Here is a 16,842-nt window from a genome sequence, read left to right as displayed (position 1 = left end):
TGTTAAATTTGCAGTTGCAATTAAGATCTATACCTGCCTATTGAGGAAGAAAATTCTTTTTTTTTTTTTTTTAACTTTAAGACACCAGTTTTCCTTTGCCTGTTTATCCCTTCCTTCATCCAACAACAATGTATTGAGATCTTTCTATATGTCAAACACCCTGAGGAAGGCAGCTATCAGTCTCTTCTGACTGAACAAGTGACTAAACAAAGAAAAGCCCATCATTTGCTATAGCAAATTAATTATTAATTGTAATTACCTCAAGTCTATTAATGCTAGGGCAATGGTATCAAACTTTGGTGACCATGAGATTCTTATGTTTCTCCACTTTGCCCACACCAACCAATTTAATTCAATAGGTTACCTAGTTCATACCAGGAAAAGAGATCACTAGATCAAATGGAGAAGTAATAGGAAAAATAAACTCATGGAATTAGTTGCTTCAAGAAATCCTTTTTCTACAATTTCAAAAATAAACCACTTTCTGATTTGGGAGAAACTGTATGGAAAATAAAAAGTTCTGTCCTTTTAGGAAGAGAAAAGAGCTGTTAAGAAAAAGAAGCAGAATGTGAGAAGTTCATAAGGGCCAAGATGTAAGGATCTTTAGCTTGATTAATGGAAGTTTGCCAAGCATAACTGTTATTTTAATAGACTGTGACCTTGGGGAAAGCATTTGACACTTCTGAGCCTTAGTTTGCTTCCTAGTAAAATGGGTGTAGAATTGAAATAGCCTAGAACTCATCAAAAAGGCAGATTTCAGGTCTCACCTCAGACATACTTAATTTGGAAAAGAAAAAAAAAAGGTCTACTTAATTTGTATTTTGTAAGATTCCCTCAGCTGATTCAAATGTATATTAAAATTTCAGAACTGGTATAATCTACATTGCTGAGAGCCACGGCCGAGTCTGTATGGCCCCTGGCATTTTGCCAACAGTATTGATTGACAGGCGAGGCATTACTATCCGCCTCTGCCGCAACTTTTGAGTTCTCGCACTATTTTGGAGTTCTCATGGGGATTTCCGGGGATTCCCCGAGAGTTCCCATTGGTTGGGGAAGTGCAGGAGGAGGGATTTCCGGGAGAGATATTTCCGGCTGGGGGTTCCTGGACAAGCCTCCTGGCGCGTTCGGGAGGATTCCCCGGGAGCTGTGTGAAGTGTTTTCCTGCAGTTTAAAAATAAAGTTTGTTCCTGCTTCAGTGGCTCGTGATTTATGCCCAGCCAGACTGCGGCATTTGGTGGCCCGTACGGGGGACGTCTGAAGCTTCGGGGTAAGTGAAATTGCTTGCCCCTAAGGGAAGGCGAGAGAATGGGCGACCATTTTAAAAAACAATGTGTTCTTGTTTTGATTTGTTTTGTGTTTGTTTCAAGCTGCCTATCCCTAGAATTTTCTCAGGCAGATTGGGAAAAATGGTTGGCTCAAGGTTTGAAGTTGTTCACCCCTGAGGAAGAGATAGAAATAGACCACAAATGCACATGTCAAGAAAATAGGAAAATTGATACAACGATTTTTTGTTCCGTTTTTGTTTCATCCTGTTTCGGTTTTGTTTTGTGTTATCTTACTGGGTTGCGTTATCTTTATAACAGATTAGAAATTAGTAAAAAACAAACTGAAAGAGTGTTAAGTAAACTGTTAGAGGTTCAGACCATGGAGAAAGACATTTTAGATCAAGCAAAAGAGAAGGTCTCTCAAGCTAGTCAGACAGAGAAAAAAAATTTAAAGAAAGAAAGCTTAGAGGAGAAACAGCTATTAGGGAAAAAGCTACAACAGGAGGCTGCTACTAACACCGTTCTATCACCAGAGGGCGTAATTCAACCAACAGCTCCCCCTATGGAGATAGCTGAGTGGCCCTCAAACCCCGTAGTTGATAGATGGGATCCTGAGACAGGACCTCAAAGATTAGCATGCCCTGTACTTGAGCAGGCAGGAGGGCAGCGAATTCACCGTGCTTTAGATTTCAAAACAGTGAAGCAGTTAAAGGAGGCTGTAACAACCTATGGTCCTCAAGCACCGTTCACTGTAAGCATGGTCGAATCCATTACCAACTTGGACATGACGCCAGCAGATTGGGCTAGTATGTGTAAATCTGTGCTAAATGGAGGACAATATTTGTTATGGAAGGTTGCCAATGAGGAATTTTGCAGGGAGACAGCTAGACAAAATGCAGCAGCCGGTTACCCTCAAAGAAATCTAGATATGTTGTTAGGAAAAGGGCCTTATGAGGGTCAACGGCAACAAATTGAATATGATCCTGGCGTATACGCACAAATTGCTGTAGATGCGGTTAGGGCATGAAAAACTTTACAGGGGCATGGAGGTTTACAAGGTCAATTATCTAAGGTAATACAAGGAACTAATGAACCTTACGCTGAATTTGTAGATAGGCTTATTCAAGCAGCTTCCAGAATTTTTGGGGATACAGAACAGGCAATGCCATTTATAAAACAACTGGCTTATGACCAAGCAAATCGTTGTTGCAGAGAGGTCATTAGACCATGGAGACATGAAGATTTAAACACATATATTAAATTATGTAGAGACATTAATGAACAAGGGCAAGTCTTAGCAACAGTACAACAGGCTTTAGATGCCAGGCCAAAAACATGCTATAATTGTGATCAAACAGGACATTTTAAAAGGAGTTGCCCCATAGGAGGAGGGTTTAACAAAGCTAGATATCAAACGAATAGAATACCGGGTATTTGCCCACGATGCCGTAGAGGGAAACATTGGGCTAATGAATGCCGTTCTCAAACCACCATAGAGGGTATTCCGTTATCAAAAAACAGACAAGGACCAAGTGTTTACCCACGATATCGTGGAGAAAGGCATCGAGCTCCATTGCCAAAAAACGGACAGGGGGGCCCAATGCTCCGGGGCCCACGACCACAAATGTACGGGGCACTGGAGGAACCCAGAAACACCATGGAGGAACCCAGCAACACCATCAGGGTAGTGCCCAGGACACATTATCCATCAGATCTCTCATCAGACGAACCAGAGGAAGCGCAGGGTTGGACATCTGCGCCTCCGCCAGAGCAGTACTAACTCCAGAGATGGGAGTTCAAATCATTCCCACAGGAGTAAAAGGACCTCTTCCCCAAGGAACAGTAGGCTTATTGTTAGGACGCAGTTCTTCTACGCTAAAAGGACTTATGATATGTCCCGGGGTAATTGATCCCGATTATGAAGGTGAAATAAAAATTATAGCTAGCTCTCCAAAGGGTATATCAGTAATTTCACCAGGAGATAGAATAGCACAGTTATTAATAATACCCAGCCTACATGATAAATTTTCCAGTAGTACTATAGAAAGAGGTTCCAGGGGATTAGGCTCCACAGGTGTAGATTGGGCTATGCTGTCTTTAAATTTAGATTCTCGTCCCATGCTAAAACTAAATATTCAAGGACATGAATTTAATGGACTACTGGATACAGGTGCAGACCTTAGCATCATATCTCGTCAAGAATGGCCAAAACATTGGCCGTTACAACAAGCCACTCAAACGCTTCGAGGCCTAGGAGTGGCGACTAATCCCCATAGAAGTGCAATGGTATTAGATTGGAAGGATCCTGAAGGATGTGAAGGAACTATACAGCCATATGTATTGGATCATCTTCCTATAAATTTATGGGGACGAGATGTCCTAGATCAATTAGGTTTGACATTAACAAATAACATCAATCCAAATGCGCCCACTATTAGGGCTAGACAAGGTTTCAGGAAAGAAAAAAGATTAGGAGAACAAGGCATAGCAGCACCAATTCAGATAGATCAGGGAATAAATAGACATGGACTGGGTTTTCAGAAGGGGTCACTGAGGCAATAAAAATTACTTGGAAATCAGATAGACCAGTATGGGTTCCTCAGTGGCCCCTGACTAAAGAAAAGATACAAGCAGCCCATGACCTGGTCAAACAACAATTAGCGGAGGGACATATACAACCTTCCGTATCTCCTTACAATACTCCCATTTTTGTCATTAAAAAGAAATCTGGTAAATGGAGATTATTGCAAGATTTAAGAGCCATTAATAATGAGATGGTTATTATGGGACCTGCTCAATCAGGGATTCCTCAATTGTCTGCTTTGCCAAAAACCTGGTACGTTTTAGCTATAGATATTAAAGATTGTTTTTTTTCAATTCCAATTCATCCTGAGGATAGTCCACATTTTGCATTTACTATCCCTGCACTGAATCATGAAGGTCCTGATCAGAGATATGAATGGAAAGTACTCCCTCAAGGGATGGCTAACAGCCCAACTATGTGTCAAATTTATGTTAACAAAGCAATCCAGCCACTTAGAAATCAAAATCCTAAACTACAAATATTTCACTATATGGATGATGTATTGTTAGCACACAAAGATAAAAACACATTGCTAGAATGTTATGCCACACTTACAAATTTATTAAAAAATTATAATCTAGAGATAGCAATAGATAAAGTACAATTAAATTTTCCAATTAATTATTTAGGAGTTCTATTATCCTCAACCATGGTCCGTCCACCAAAAATTCAAATACGAGTAGATCAACTCAAATCACTTAACGACTTTCAAAAGTTATTAGGAGACATAAATTGGATAAGGCCTTATCTAGGCATACCAACAGGAGAGTTGGGACCTTTATTTGATATCCTAAAAGGTCCATCAGATCCAAATTCACCCCGCATGTTAACGCCTGAAGCAAGAAAGGCATTAAAAATTATTGAAACATATATGGAAAATATGCATTTGGATAGAATTGATATAACTTTGCCTTTATTATTTATTGTAATACCAACAAAAAATATTCCTACAGGAGTATTTTGGCAAGAAGGTCCATTATTGTGGATACATTTATCTTATTCTCCTAACACTATTCTTACTAGGTATCCTGAGGCTGTAGGACAATTAATACTCAAAGGAATAAAAGCAGCAAAGGGAGTGTTTGGAATTTCTCCCAATAAAATTATTACTCCATATACTATGGATCAAATTGATGAGTTAGCTAATGAGTTAAATACTTGGGCAATAATCATGTGTAAATCTAATGTTTCATTTGATAATCACTTACCATCTAATCCTTTGTTGTCTTTTTGGTCTTCGCATCCTGTAGTTTTTCCAAAAATGACAAGAAAAACCCCTATCATGAATGCTCCAAATGTATTCACTGATGGGTCAAATAATGGTACAGCAGCAGTAGTTACCCCTGATCAAACTTTTACATTTTTAGTACCCAAACAATCAGCTCAAAAGGTAGAGCTTAATGCAGTTTTACAAGCTTTTGTGATGTTTAAAGATTCTGTATTTAATTTATTCTCTGATAGTCAGTATGTAGTTAATGCTATAGTATCCCTTGAAGATGCTGGCAGGATTTCCCCTTCCTCTACTGTTTTCTCTTTGTTTTCTGCTATACAAAGTGTAATCTGGGACAGAAAAGATCCATTCTTTATAGGACATATCAGAGCACATACAGGATTGCCTGGAGCCCTTAGTTTGGGCAACGATTTAGCAGATAAAACTACACATGACATACATATTTTCTCTACACTAGAAGAAGCTACACATTTTCATAAAAGGTTCCATGTCAATGCTAATACTTTACAAAAGCGTTTTAAAATAACTAAGGAACAAGCTAGACAAATAATAAAACAATGTCAAAATTGTGTGACCTTTTTACCACAAGTTAATCTTGGAGTCAATCCTAGAGGACTGATACCTAACCATATTTGGCAGATGGACGTCACACACTTGCCACAATTTGGAAAATTAAAATATTTGCATGTTACAGTTGATACTTCTTCCGGATTTTTGATGGGCTCCCTTCATTCCGGAGAAAAAACTAAAGATGTTATAGCTCATTGCTTACAAAATTTTGCCACTGTGGGCGTTCCAAAACAGTTAAAAACAGATAATGGTCCTGGTTATATTTCTACCTCTTTTAAACAATTTTGCTCATCATTTGGCATTACTCATATAACAGGAATTCCATACAATCCACAGGGACAAGGCATAGTTGAAAGAGCTCATCAAACTATTAAAATGTACTTACTAAAGCAAAAAGAGGGAATTGGAAAGGGGTATATGTCACCCAAAGATAAACTTAAAATAACCCTTTTTACTCTAAACTTTTTAAATTTGGATTCCTCAGGGCTTAGTGCTGCGGAAAGGCATATGTGTCCAAAAAATGTACATAAGCCTAAGGTACTTTGGAAGGATATTCTAACAGGACAATGGAAAGGTCCTGACCCAGTGATTGTCTGGAGTCGGGGTTCTGTTTGTGTTTTTCCACAGGGAGAACAGCAGCCGATTTGGATTCCAGAGAGATTAACTAAAACAATTTCTACAGGCCAAAAGGAAGATGATTTGACTCAAATCCATAACAGCTGATATCCAGAACTCCAGTTTGGCTATTCTTACATCTGCGACGGTGATTAACCAGGATGTTTTTTTCAATATTTATTTTATTATTTGCCTTTTCCCACATCATAAAGTTCTATTTTATTTTTGAGCTCATACAGACCTAGGATAATGTTTTTCTGATCAGTTTTATTTTTTGACTGTGGAGTTTTTAAGCATTGCAATGGAGATTTCACCTAGGTAAAGCTACAAGGCCTTTACTATTGTCTTATGTGTTGTATGTTATGTGTGCACACTTCTGTTTTGTGTTGTATGTCTGTATGTGTGTATGTCCATATATCATATATGAGGAGCGCTCATGAATAAATGGATCCAAATTTTTTTTATTCATGTGATTTTAATGGTTTAATTTAGATTGGGTAAACAGCTGTTGAAAATTGTTTTAATATGTGAACAAATAAGGAGGTTAACAGATCTGTTTGTTTACTTTCACCTTTCCTTCTCATTATATTTAATAATTCTGTTCAGGATAATGTAAATTGTTCAAAAAATTGTTTTCTTAGTGCCTGTTGGAATGTTACATAATTTTTTTCTTAGCATCATTGCCAGAATTCCTATCTTCATCCCAGTGCCGGTGAAGACAAAGATAAAACCAAACTACAGCTTCTTCGATAGTTATCACAACAAACTGTAAAAACTGATGCATCAATGAATAATAACTCAACAAGTAATGCTCAATTAAGGAGTTGATTTACTTTGGGAGGAAATGGACATATTGACAGATTCCTCTGCTTTGAATTGCTTGCAGACCTTGCCTGGACTATGTATCATTTGTATGTATTGTGAACTATCTGTTGGTACAGCGAATTGTGGTAGTGCTGGAGTATTTTTGCTGATGGTGTCACCGGTGGTACAATTTTTCAAAGGAGCCCTCAATTGGCTTAGTGTCATGGCATTTTGCATCCTCCTCCCTTCTACTAGTGATGGTCTAAAATTTGGGGGCCAACAGAGGTGAGGCAAAGAACCTCACCCCCCACTGGTGCAAAGGCCTATCCACAAGTATGGCTGTATGCTGGACCGGTAGTCAGTGACGGGTATGATCCAATTGCAGTGGTACCAACCTAAGACAGGAGGCTGACGCCTAGAGGTCAGTTCATCCGATGACGGGTAAGGACCATATGTTGAATTGGACTGCCTAACAGGCACGGTCCCTAAGCCACATTGCTTGTTGTTTAATTAAACAAAAAGGGGGAGATGCTGAGAGCCACGGCCGAGTCTGTATGGCCCCTGGCATTTTGCCAACAGTATTGATTGACAGGCGAGGCATTACTATCCGCCTCTGCCGCAACTTTTGAGTTCTCGCACTATTTTGGAGTTCTCATGGGGATTTCCGGGGATTCCCCGAGAGTTCCCATTGGTTGGGGAAGTGCAGGAGGAGGGATTTCCGGGAGAGATATTTCCGGCTGGGGGTTCCTGGACAAGCCTCCTGGCGCGTTCGGGAGGATTCCCCGGGAGCTGTGTGAAGTGTTTTCCTGCAGTTTAAAAATAAAGTTTGTTCCTGCTTCAGTGGCTCGTGATTTATGCCCAGCCAGACTGCGGCACTACATGACTTTGCACAGGTTAATCTTCAAGGTGAAATACCCTTTCCCTTGCTTCTCACTAGGCCATCTTTGACTTAGTGTCATTTAAGTATTTACAATGTGTCAGACTCTGTACTTTGAAAAGAGGGTACAAAGTTAAATTAAGCACTGTGTGTGTCTTAGGAACCTCATAATGCATACATAAGAGACATGCTTACAAAAATTTAAAAAGGTAATTTTTAAACAAAGCTATTCAAGGTTACCATTAACCAAGTGTTCAAGGTTACCATTGCCAGTGACTAGTGACAGTGATACTATGCAGTCTCAATTTAAGATGATGACGTGGACACTTCACTTCAGTAGTATATTCTTCCCCCAAAGCCTCAGTCAGATCTGAAAAAATACCAAACAAACCCAAATTAAGGGGCAAGCTACAAAATATCTAACTAGTAGTCTTCAAAAGTATTAAGGTCATGAAAAACAATAGATGACTGAAAAACTCACAGATCATAGGGACTTTAGGAGACATGATGTTAAATGCCACATTGTATAACAGTAGTCCACTTTATGCTTTGACTATAGTCCTTGCTGCTCTGCCAATGTGACTTATTTTTTTAAATGGACATGTTTCTTTCTCTTCCTCTCTTCCTGTTCCTCCCTAATCTCAGGGAAAATAGAATTACCTTTCTTTCCTATCCTAAGCAGAGTTATCTGTCCCTGAGTACACACTCACCATAGGAATGAAGCAATCCAGACTCTGGGGATGGTAACAGAAGATTTCATAAATGACTATCTCCCAAATTAACAAGGGAATTACAACTCCAGACAGAGAACATGTGGAATGTAGCCTTTAAGTCACCTCTTTAAAAGCCCCCTGTTCCTGCTGATGGGCAGAATCACAGCCTTTGGGACAGGAGTCCCCTGTGTTTCTCTTTTGCAATCAAAGCAATAAACCTTCTTTTTCCTTTTACTCAAAACTGTGTCCTTGTTATTGGATTGACATGGGAGACAAGAACCGAGCTTTTGAATACACTAATATCAGTAGAAACCAGATAGTGATGTGATTAGAATTATCTAATTGTCGGCCTCCCACAATATACTCCAGAGTCCAAGACTTGGGGTTTTGTTTAAAAAAAAAATGGGTAAAGTGACATGATTAGAATTGTCTAATAAGCATACTTATTTCTTTCACATAGCTAAGATCAATCATTCCCCAGACCTATTCTAACATATACTGCCATGTGGCATGCGACAAACACTCAGTGGTCACTCCAGGGGAACTGGGCCACACGAAATAACCACACAAGAGACAGAAATACTTTTATCTTTGGGGGTGCTGTGATGGCTCTTCTGACCTTAAAGGTCCGCAGAAAGAGAGTGAGCCTGCTCATGCTGACCCCTTTTATTGAGGAGAAGCCATTCAAATGAGGCAAGAGGCCAGGTTTCAGGGGACTGTGTCTAGCTTCATAATGTCTGCTGTCAGCAGGTTGACTGACATCTAGGAAGGCCACACCCAAAGGCAGAGTAAGGAAAGGGGACACACAAAGGGCATGTCCATGGAACATTCTATCCCAAACAGGGCAAGGGGTAATATCACAAAGGAACGAGTTAGTGTAGCTCAACCCATAGGGATGTAGGAAGGCACACCCATGCACAAGACACATTTGCATTTTCTCAACCCTAAAGATGGGGGCTACTATCTTTGGTTACCTAAGCAATCAGATCACAGGGTGACAGACAGTGCCACACCTATCAAAAGGGGAGGCAAACGCTGGTCACATGCTATATCAGCCTCCCACAATATACTCCAGAGTCCAAGACTTGGGGTTTCAAAAAAAAAAAAAAAAGGGTAAAGTGACATGATTAGAATTGTCTAATAAGCATGTGAACTATTTGTCAGTGCTATTACTACATAGACTGACAAACTAAACTAAGCTCCCAATGTTACTGAAAGCTTGGCCTTATCCTTGATGCCAAGCCAATAACTTGGACATGATTTTGAGAAAAAGGAAAAAGATGTATTGCTTTGCTAGCAAAGGAGAAACACAGAGGACTCCTGTCCCAAAGGCTGTGATTCTGCCCATCAGCAGGAACAGGGGGCTTTTAAAGAGGTGACTCAAAGGCTACATTCCACATGTTTTCTGTCCGGAATTCTAATACGCTTGTTAATTTGGGAGATAGTCATTTCTGTAATCTTCTGATGCTGTCCCCAAAGTCAGAATTACTTGTTTCTTTGGTGGGTGTGTGCTCAAGAACTCTGCCTAGGATGGGGAAGAAAGGTAATCCCGTTTCCCCTGAGATTAGGGAGGAGCAGGGAGAGAGGAAGAGAAAGAAAAATGTTCATTTTAAAAATAAGTCACAGTGGCAGAGCAGCAAGGGCCATATTCAAAACATAAAGGGGACCACTGTTATACCAATAGAATTTTTATCTTAGGATCACATATGAGAACCTTGCCAGTACTTAAGTTTCTATCCAGTCTCTGCCTTTTCAACTCTGTCTCCTTTACTTTTCCTGAACAACACAGTTCTCTGTCAGCACTTAAAATTCAGTATTGTTTTAGTGTTTCTGCCTCAAATTCTTCCCCTTATTCTATTTTCCCCTATAGAGAAGTTTCATACTCAACCTTGTGAATTCTCCTTGCGTCTGGCCTTCAGCACCTGCCCTAACATCTCCTGCTTCAGAACCCAAGCTCCATCATGTAGAAAATTGGTAGGAAAGAAAACCAAGGAATTTTAAAAGTTTATTTAGATCTACAACTATTTTTCCCATAACAAAATCCATACATGCAGATATTAAACTACATAAACTGTAGGTGAAAACAATGTTAATGAGTCACACAAATGTTAGTAATGACGACTTCTGCCTGTTTGAAATGAGAAAAGAGAGTTTAAAAAGTCAAATGACAAATACCTCAGTTATAAAACACCTTGAGAAGAAAGTTCCCCATTCGTGGGGGAAGACACTCCCTCACCCACTGAAGTTTCAAGACAGGATCATAGAAGATAGCTTAGAGGGCCCATAAACCCTGGCCTTACAATAACAGCTGACTTATCATGAGGGTCATTCAATCTACCTCCTCAATGATGGGGCCGGTATTGGGCCTCCCCTGTCGGGCTTGAGCCCCACAACTACTGCCCCCAGGGATATCAGGCCCCCCATAGAGCCTAGAAAAGATGGGGTGACAAATTTGCTCCAGTTCCCTCTTCTGATGCTCATATTCCTCCTTCTCTGCCAACTGGTTGTGCTCCAACCAGGCAAGGACTTCCTGACACTTGTCTTGAACTTTGTGCTTGTCCTCTTCAAGAATCTTGTCACTAAGACTTTCTTCTTGCAAGGTGCCCTTTACATGGAAAACATAGGCCTCCAAGGAGTTTTTGGCAGTCACCCTGCACCTCTGAGCATCATCCTCAGCTTTGTACTGTTCTGCCTCACGAATCATCCTATCTACCTCCTCCTTACTCAGCTGGCCCTTGTCATTGGTGATGGTGATCTTGTTAGCCTTTCCTGTGCTCCTGTCAGTGGCTGTCACACTTAGGATGCCATTGGCATCAATGTCAAAGGTCACTTCAATCTGGGGGACTCCACGTGGTGCAGGAGGGATGCCACTGAGTTCAAAACGCCCCAACAGGTTGTTGTCCCTGGTCATGGCCCTCTCACCCTCATACACCTGGATAAGGACTCCAGGCTGGTGATCGGAGTAGGTGGTGAAGGTCTGGGTCTGCTTGGTGGGGATAGTGGCATTCCTTTGTATTAATGTAGTCATCACACCACCTGCTGTCTCCAGTCCCAGGGACAGGGGAGCCACATCGAGCAGCAGGAGATCCTGCACTTTCTCACACGTGTCCCCCATTAACACTGCTGCCTGCACAGCAGCCCCATAGGCCACAGCCTCATCAGGGTTGATGCTCTTGTTCAGCTCCTTGCCATTGAAGAAATCCTGCAGCAGCTTCTGAACCTTAGGGATGCGGGTGGAACCACCCACCAGGATGACATCATGGATTTGGGCCTTGTCTAGCTTGGCATCCCGCAGGGCCTTCTCCACCGGATCCAGGGTGCTGCGGAAGAGATCTGAGCACAATTCCTCAAAGCGGGCACGAGTTATGGATGTGTAGAAGTCCACACCCTCGAACAGGGAGTCAATCTCCAGAGTGGCCTGGGTACTGGAGGACAAGGTGCGCTTGGCTCGCTCACAGGCAGTGCGTAATCGGCGAAGGGACCGCTTGTTCCCGCTCACATCCTTCCCATGCTTCCGCCGGAACTCCTCCACGAAGTGGGTTACCAGACGGTTGTCGAAGTCCTCTCCACCCAGGTGAGTGTCTCCAGCCGTGGCCCTCACTTCAAAGACACCTGCGTCGATAGTGAGGACAGAAACGTCGAAGGTGCCTCCACCCAAGTCAAAAATGAGCACATTGCGCTCTCCGGCTCCCCGCCGGTCCAGCCCATACGCGATGGCTGCTGCAGTGGGCTCGTTGATAATCCTGAGTACATTGAGCCCTGCGATGGCACCTGCGTCCTTGGTGGCCTGGCGCTGAGAGTCATTGAAATAGGCAGGCACCGTGATCACAGCGTGCCTCACAGGCTGTCCCAGGTACGTCTCAGCTGTCTCCTTCATCTTGCTCAGCACCATGGACGAGATCTCCTCGGGGTAGAATGACTTGTCTTCCCCGCGGTAGGACACCCGTACTTTGGGCTTATTGCCCTCATTCACTACCTGGAAGGGCCAGTGCTTCATGTCCGACTGTACAGTAGCGTCAGAGAACTTGCGCCCTATCAGCCGCTTGGCATCGAACACCGTGTTGTGCGGGTTCAAGGCTGCCTGACTCTTGGCAGGGTCGCCTACCAGCCGCTCGGTGTCTGTAAAGGCGACGTAGCTGGGAGTGGTGCGGTTGCCCTGGTCGTTGGCAAGGATCTCCACCCGGCCTTGCTGGAACACACCCACGCACGAGTACGTGGTGCCCAGATCGATGCCGATTACCACTTCTCTTGGAGCAGACATGGCTATGGCTTCTCGAGCTCCTTGGAGGAGTTGGATACAAAGTCTGATGCACAAGGCTGCGGAAGTTAGTGCTGCTTAGCCGTGGAGGGTCGCTCAGCAGTTCTGTCCTTCTGTTTCTCTCTTGCCAGTCCAGTTGGGATCTACTCAGCTCAGCTTCCACCGGCTTTTTATCCCGTTGCGAGGGACCTCCCTCCCCCGCTGCCACGAACCTTCCCTCACCTTCTCCGCCAGTCGAGAGTCTCCCGGTCCCAGCCCGCCCGGGCTGACTCAGCAGGGAGGCGCCGCGCTGACTCGGGGAGAAGGTTCCAGCAGATTCGGGGAGCAAGGCAGGGCGGAGGGGGGCTAGTCGGTCCCATTGGCTCCTGACTCAGAGCTGCCAAAAAGAAACACTGGGAAAGTTCCAGCTTCTCCCGGTTGGTTCTAAAGGCGCTTAGCTGTGGCAGAAACCAGTTAAGGCAGTAACTTCCCGGACTAGTCCTCCCTGATATGGTTGGAAGCAGATTCTCCTGGCGCGCAAGCTTGGGAACCGCCTTAGAGGGCGCGTGAGAGTTTCGTGGCTTGGAAAAGACCCAGGCGAATAGAGCTACAGCCTTAAAACAGTGTTTAAGTTGTTGTCTTTTAGGTATTAAAAAATGTTTCTTTCTTTCGAAACTGCAGGTTTAAAGAGGCAGCATAGCTGTTTATGAAACACATCCTGAAATTGAACAGAGGTGAAGAAGTACTGCTGCCACCTGCCACCCGCTGCCCGTCGGCAGCATTGGTGGTTCAGTGGTAGAATTCTCGCCTGCCACGCGGGAGGCCCGGGTTCGATTCCCGGCCAATGCATAATCGCTTCTTAGTTTTGGTTCGTTCTTTCCCCGCTGTATGACACTTAAGTAGACGAAATCAGGTTATCCGAGATTTTAGTTTCTTTATATTTGGTTCCCGCTCGCTCCTTCTCTGGTGGCTGTGTGCAGTACAAACTTAAACATATCCACTTACATTTAGTAATTTAGTTTGGGTATCTTTTAAGAGACTTCACTCTACTTGGGAGAATGCATCATATAGGGTAGCAGGTGCAAGGTAGCGGGAACATAGCTTCTGTTGAGATCCGTCCTTAAAGTTAGTAATTCTGGGGAGCAACATCCTCAGAGACAAGTTGACAAGGGACACTGTGCGTTTGTCTCTGTGACCTAAGCGGGATCTGAGCCAGAGCCCAGATTGAATTGGACAGTAAATTGATGCAGGTCCCAGTCCATCCTTTGTCCTAAATGACTATACGGGAATTGGGAGTAAATACACACTCATTCCCATTAGGTCTGTGGCTTTATGAATTGAGTCTTATTCTTGTCTCACTTTCTTTAATCCAGAACATTCTATCAAGACTTTCTGGTGTTTGGACTTTTACTGAAAGCCAAAAGAAGATCCATTTCAAACACGTACACTTGGAAATACTCTGAGGAAAGAGAAGATTCAAACTATCCTCAAAAAAAGATAACCTGTGTCTTAATTCCAGGAAGGAGAGAAGCTGTCAGTTTTAAATCCATTCCTTTTCAGAGTCTAGGTCGGTCAGACCTGGAAGCCAGAGTCAAGATATTTTAACAAAGAGAGCCTGAAAGAGAAGGGACCTTACCTCAAAAGAGAAAAGATAGCCTGGGCAGGCTAGGGGGACTGTATCCCAGTCTGTTCAGGTACTGCCTTGTCTGCCCCATTCCTGGACACTGCCCACCCCCAGGCTTAAAATCCTACCTAAGTACTTAAGGTGCTGGGGCTATAACTCAGCAGCAGAGCACTTGCTTAAACATGCCTAAGGCCCTAAGCTTGGTCTCCAGCATTACACACACACACACACACACACACACACAGAGAGAGAGAGAGAGAGAGAGAGGATTCTCTCCACCCACACACAAGAGTTGCAGGTATAGCTTTAAATCACATATACATGCTTCCAGTGTCATTCACTTTTTTGGAATGGTAGTGCTAGGGGTCAAATCCAGGGTCTGGCACTATGCCCCAATCCCCTTCAGATATTTTTAAATTATCTCTTCACTGAGTTTCACTGCATACACATAGAGGAATTTATGTATGCAATACAAACTTAAACATATCCACTTACATTTAGTAATTTAGTTTGGGTATCTTTTAAGTAGAACAGATATTTAAATAGTGACTTAAATGGACACTGTGAAGTGAAGGGATGCTTATGACTCAATGTAGAATACAAAACAAAAGAAACCTGTGGAACAAAATTTATAGCACGATCCAAATCACTTATAAAGTTCTGGCACACTAACTGCCCATATGCTCTTAACGACATCATTTCACTTATCTGGACCACAGATTCCTTGGTTTTAAAATAAGGAGGTTTCTAAGCATTTTCTGGTCTTAAGACTGGTCCTTGATTTCAAATGTCAAAGAATTTACTCACTCCATAATTATTTTAGTGTTTTATCATGTCCCAACTTGCTGAGAGCCACGGCGGAGTCTGTATGGCCCCTGGCATTTTGCCAACAGTATTGATTGACAGGCGAGGCATTACTATCCCCCTCTGCGCAACTTTTGAGTTCTCGCACTATTTTGGAGTTCTCGTGGGGATTTCCGGGGATTCCCTGAGAGTTCCCATAGGTTGGGGAAGTGCAGGAGGAGGGATTTCCGGGAGATATATTTCCGGCTGGGGGTTCCTGGACAAGCCTCGTGGTGTTCGGAGGATTCCCCGGGAGCTGTGTGAAGTGTTTTCCTGCAGTTTAAAAATAAAGTTTGTTCCTGCTTCAGTGGCTCGTGATTTGTGCCCAGCCAGACTGCGGCATTTGGTGGCCTGTACGGGGAGCCCCGGGACACTCAGGGGTAAGTGACGAAAAAAAGCTGCCCATCCATAGATAGGACGGGGGCAATCTGCTCGTCCCTAGGCAGATAGGGCGAGAGGAAAAATGACCATTTCGAGAAAATGGAGAAGATTGATACAGTATGTTTGTGTCTTGTTTTGTCTTGAAATGTTGTATTGTCTTTGTGATGAAAATATGGAAGGGGTGAGAAGTAAATTACTAAGGGAAGAAGGCACCCCAGTGGAACCAAGAATAGTTAGGGCATGTGTTGATAAGAGCCCAGGAACTCTAGTCAGAAAGAAAAAGAAAGTTCAGAAGAAGAAGGATTATCAGGAAAAAAGTTGCGGCAGAGGCGGATAGTAATGCCTCGCCTGTCAATCAATACTGTTGGCAAAATGCCAGGGGCCATACAGACTCGGCTGTGGCTCTCAGCACCAACTGAACTAGGCTTTGAGTAAGTGGAAGTAAACAAAACAAAGACTCCTCCTGGAGCTTGCATTCTAAAGTGGGGGAGGGCAGGGAAGTAGACAACAAACAAGTAAACACATAGTATATCAGTTGGTGATAAAAGTACATGAAGTAAAATAAAGCAGGAGTGCTGGGCACAGTGGGGCATGCCTGTAATTCCAGCAGCTGAGGAGACTGAGGCCAGAGGATCATGAGTTCTAAGCCAGCCTCAGCAAAAGTGAGATACTAAGCAACTCAGTGAGACCCTGTCTCTAAATAAAATGCAAAATAGGGCTGGGGATGTGGCACAGTGGTTAAGCACCCCAAGGTTCAATCCCCAGTGAACCCCCCTCCACAAAAAAAGAAAAAAAAGAAGAAGAAAACAGGAGAGGAGAATTAGGAGTATGGTAGGTGAATGGAGATGTCACTGATAAGGTGACATTTCAGTAAAAACCTAAAGGAATAACATTGTCTTAATCCATTTTTCTGTTGCTATAGCAAAACATCTGGATAGGGTGATTTATAAAGAAAAATGTTTATTTAACTCCCAGTTCTGGAGGCTGGAAGGCCAAGATCAGGTGACCAAGTCTGCTTAGCTTCTAATGAAATCATCTGGGGCTCTATGCATGAGAGAAAAGTACAAGGACAACTAGAAGCACTGGTGTGAGGATGCT

General features: G+C 43.0%; 1 protein-coding gene and 1 non-coding gene across 2 annotated transcripts; one reads left to right on the top strand and one right to left on the bottom strand.

The window, feature by feature from the left end:
- Positions 1-10,651: 10,651 nt before the first annotated feature.
- Positions 10,652-13,402, bottom strand: Hspa6 (heat shock protein family A (Hsp70) member 6). Its single transcript, XM_046429111.2, has one exon. It carries the CDS (start codon positions 12,918-12,920, stop codon positions 10,989-10,991), a length of 1,932 nt encoding a protein of 643 aa, XP_046285067.1. The 5' UTR covers positions 12,921-13,402; the 3' UTR covers positions 10,652-10,988.
- A 272-nt stretch (positions 13,403-13,674) lies between these two features.
- Trnag-gcc (transfer RNA glycine (anticodon GCC)) lies at positions 13,675-13,745 on the top strand. The gene has a single exon. It is a non-coding gene; the product is annotated as a tRNA-Gly (tRNA).
- Positions 13,746-16,842: the final 3,097 nt, after the last annotated feature.

Source organism: Marmota monax, unplaced genomic scaffold, assembly GCF_021218885.2.
Source record: "Marmota monax isolate L192 unplaced genomic scaffold, Marmota_monax_Labrador192_F-V1.1 WCK01_AAM20220418_F8-fsc00145, whole genome shotgun sequence".
In the NCBI taxonomy this organism is placed as follows: Eukaryota; Metazoa; Chordata; class Mammalia; order Rodentia; family Sciuridae; genus Marmota; species Marmota monax.
The sequence above is the reverse complement of the archived record's forward strand: the minus strand, read 5'-3'. Positions and strand labels throughout refer to the sequence as shown.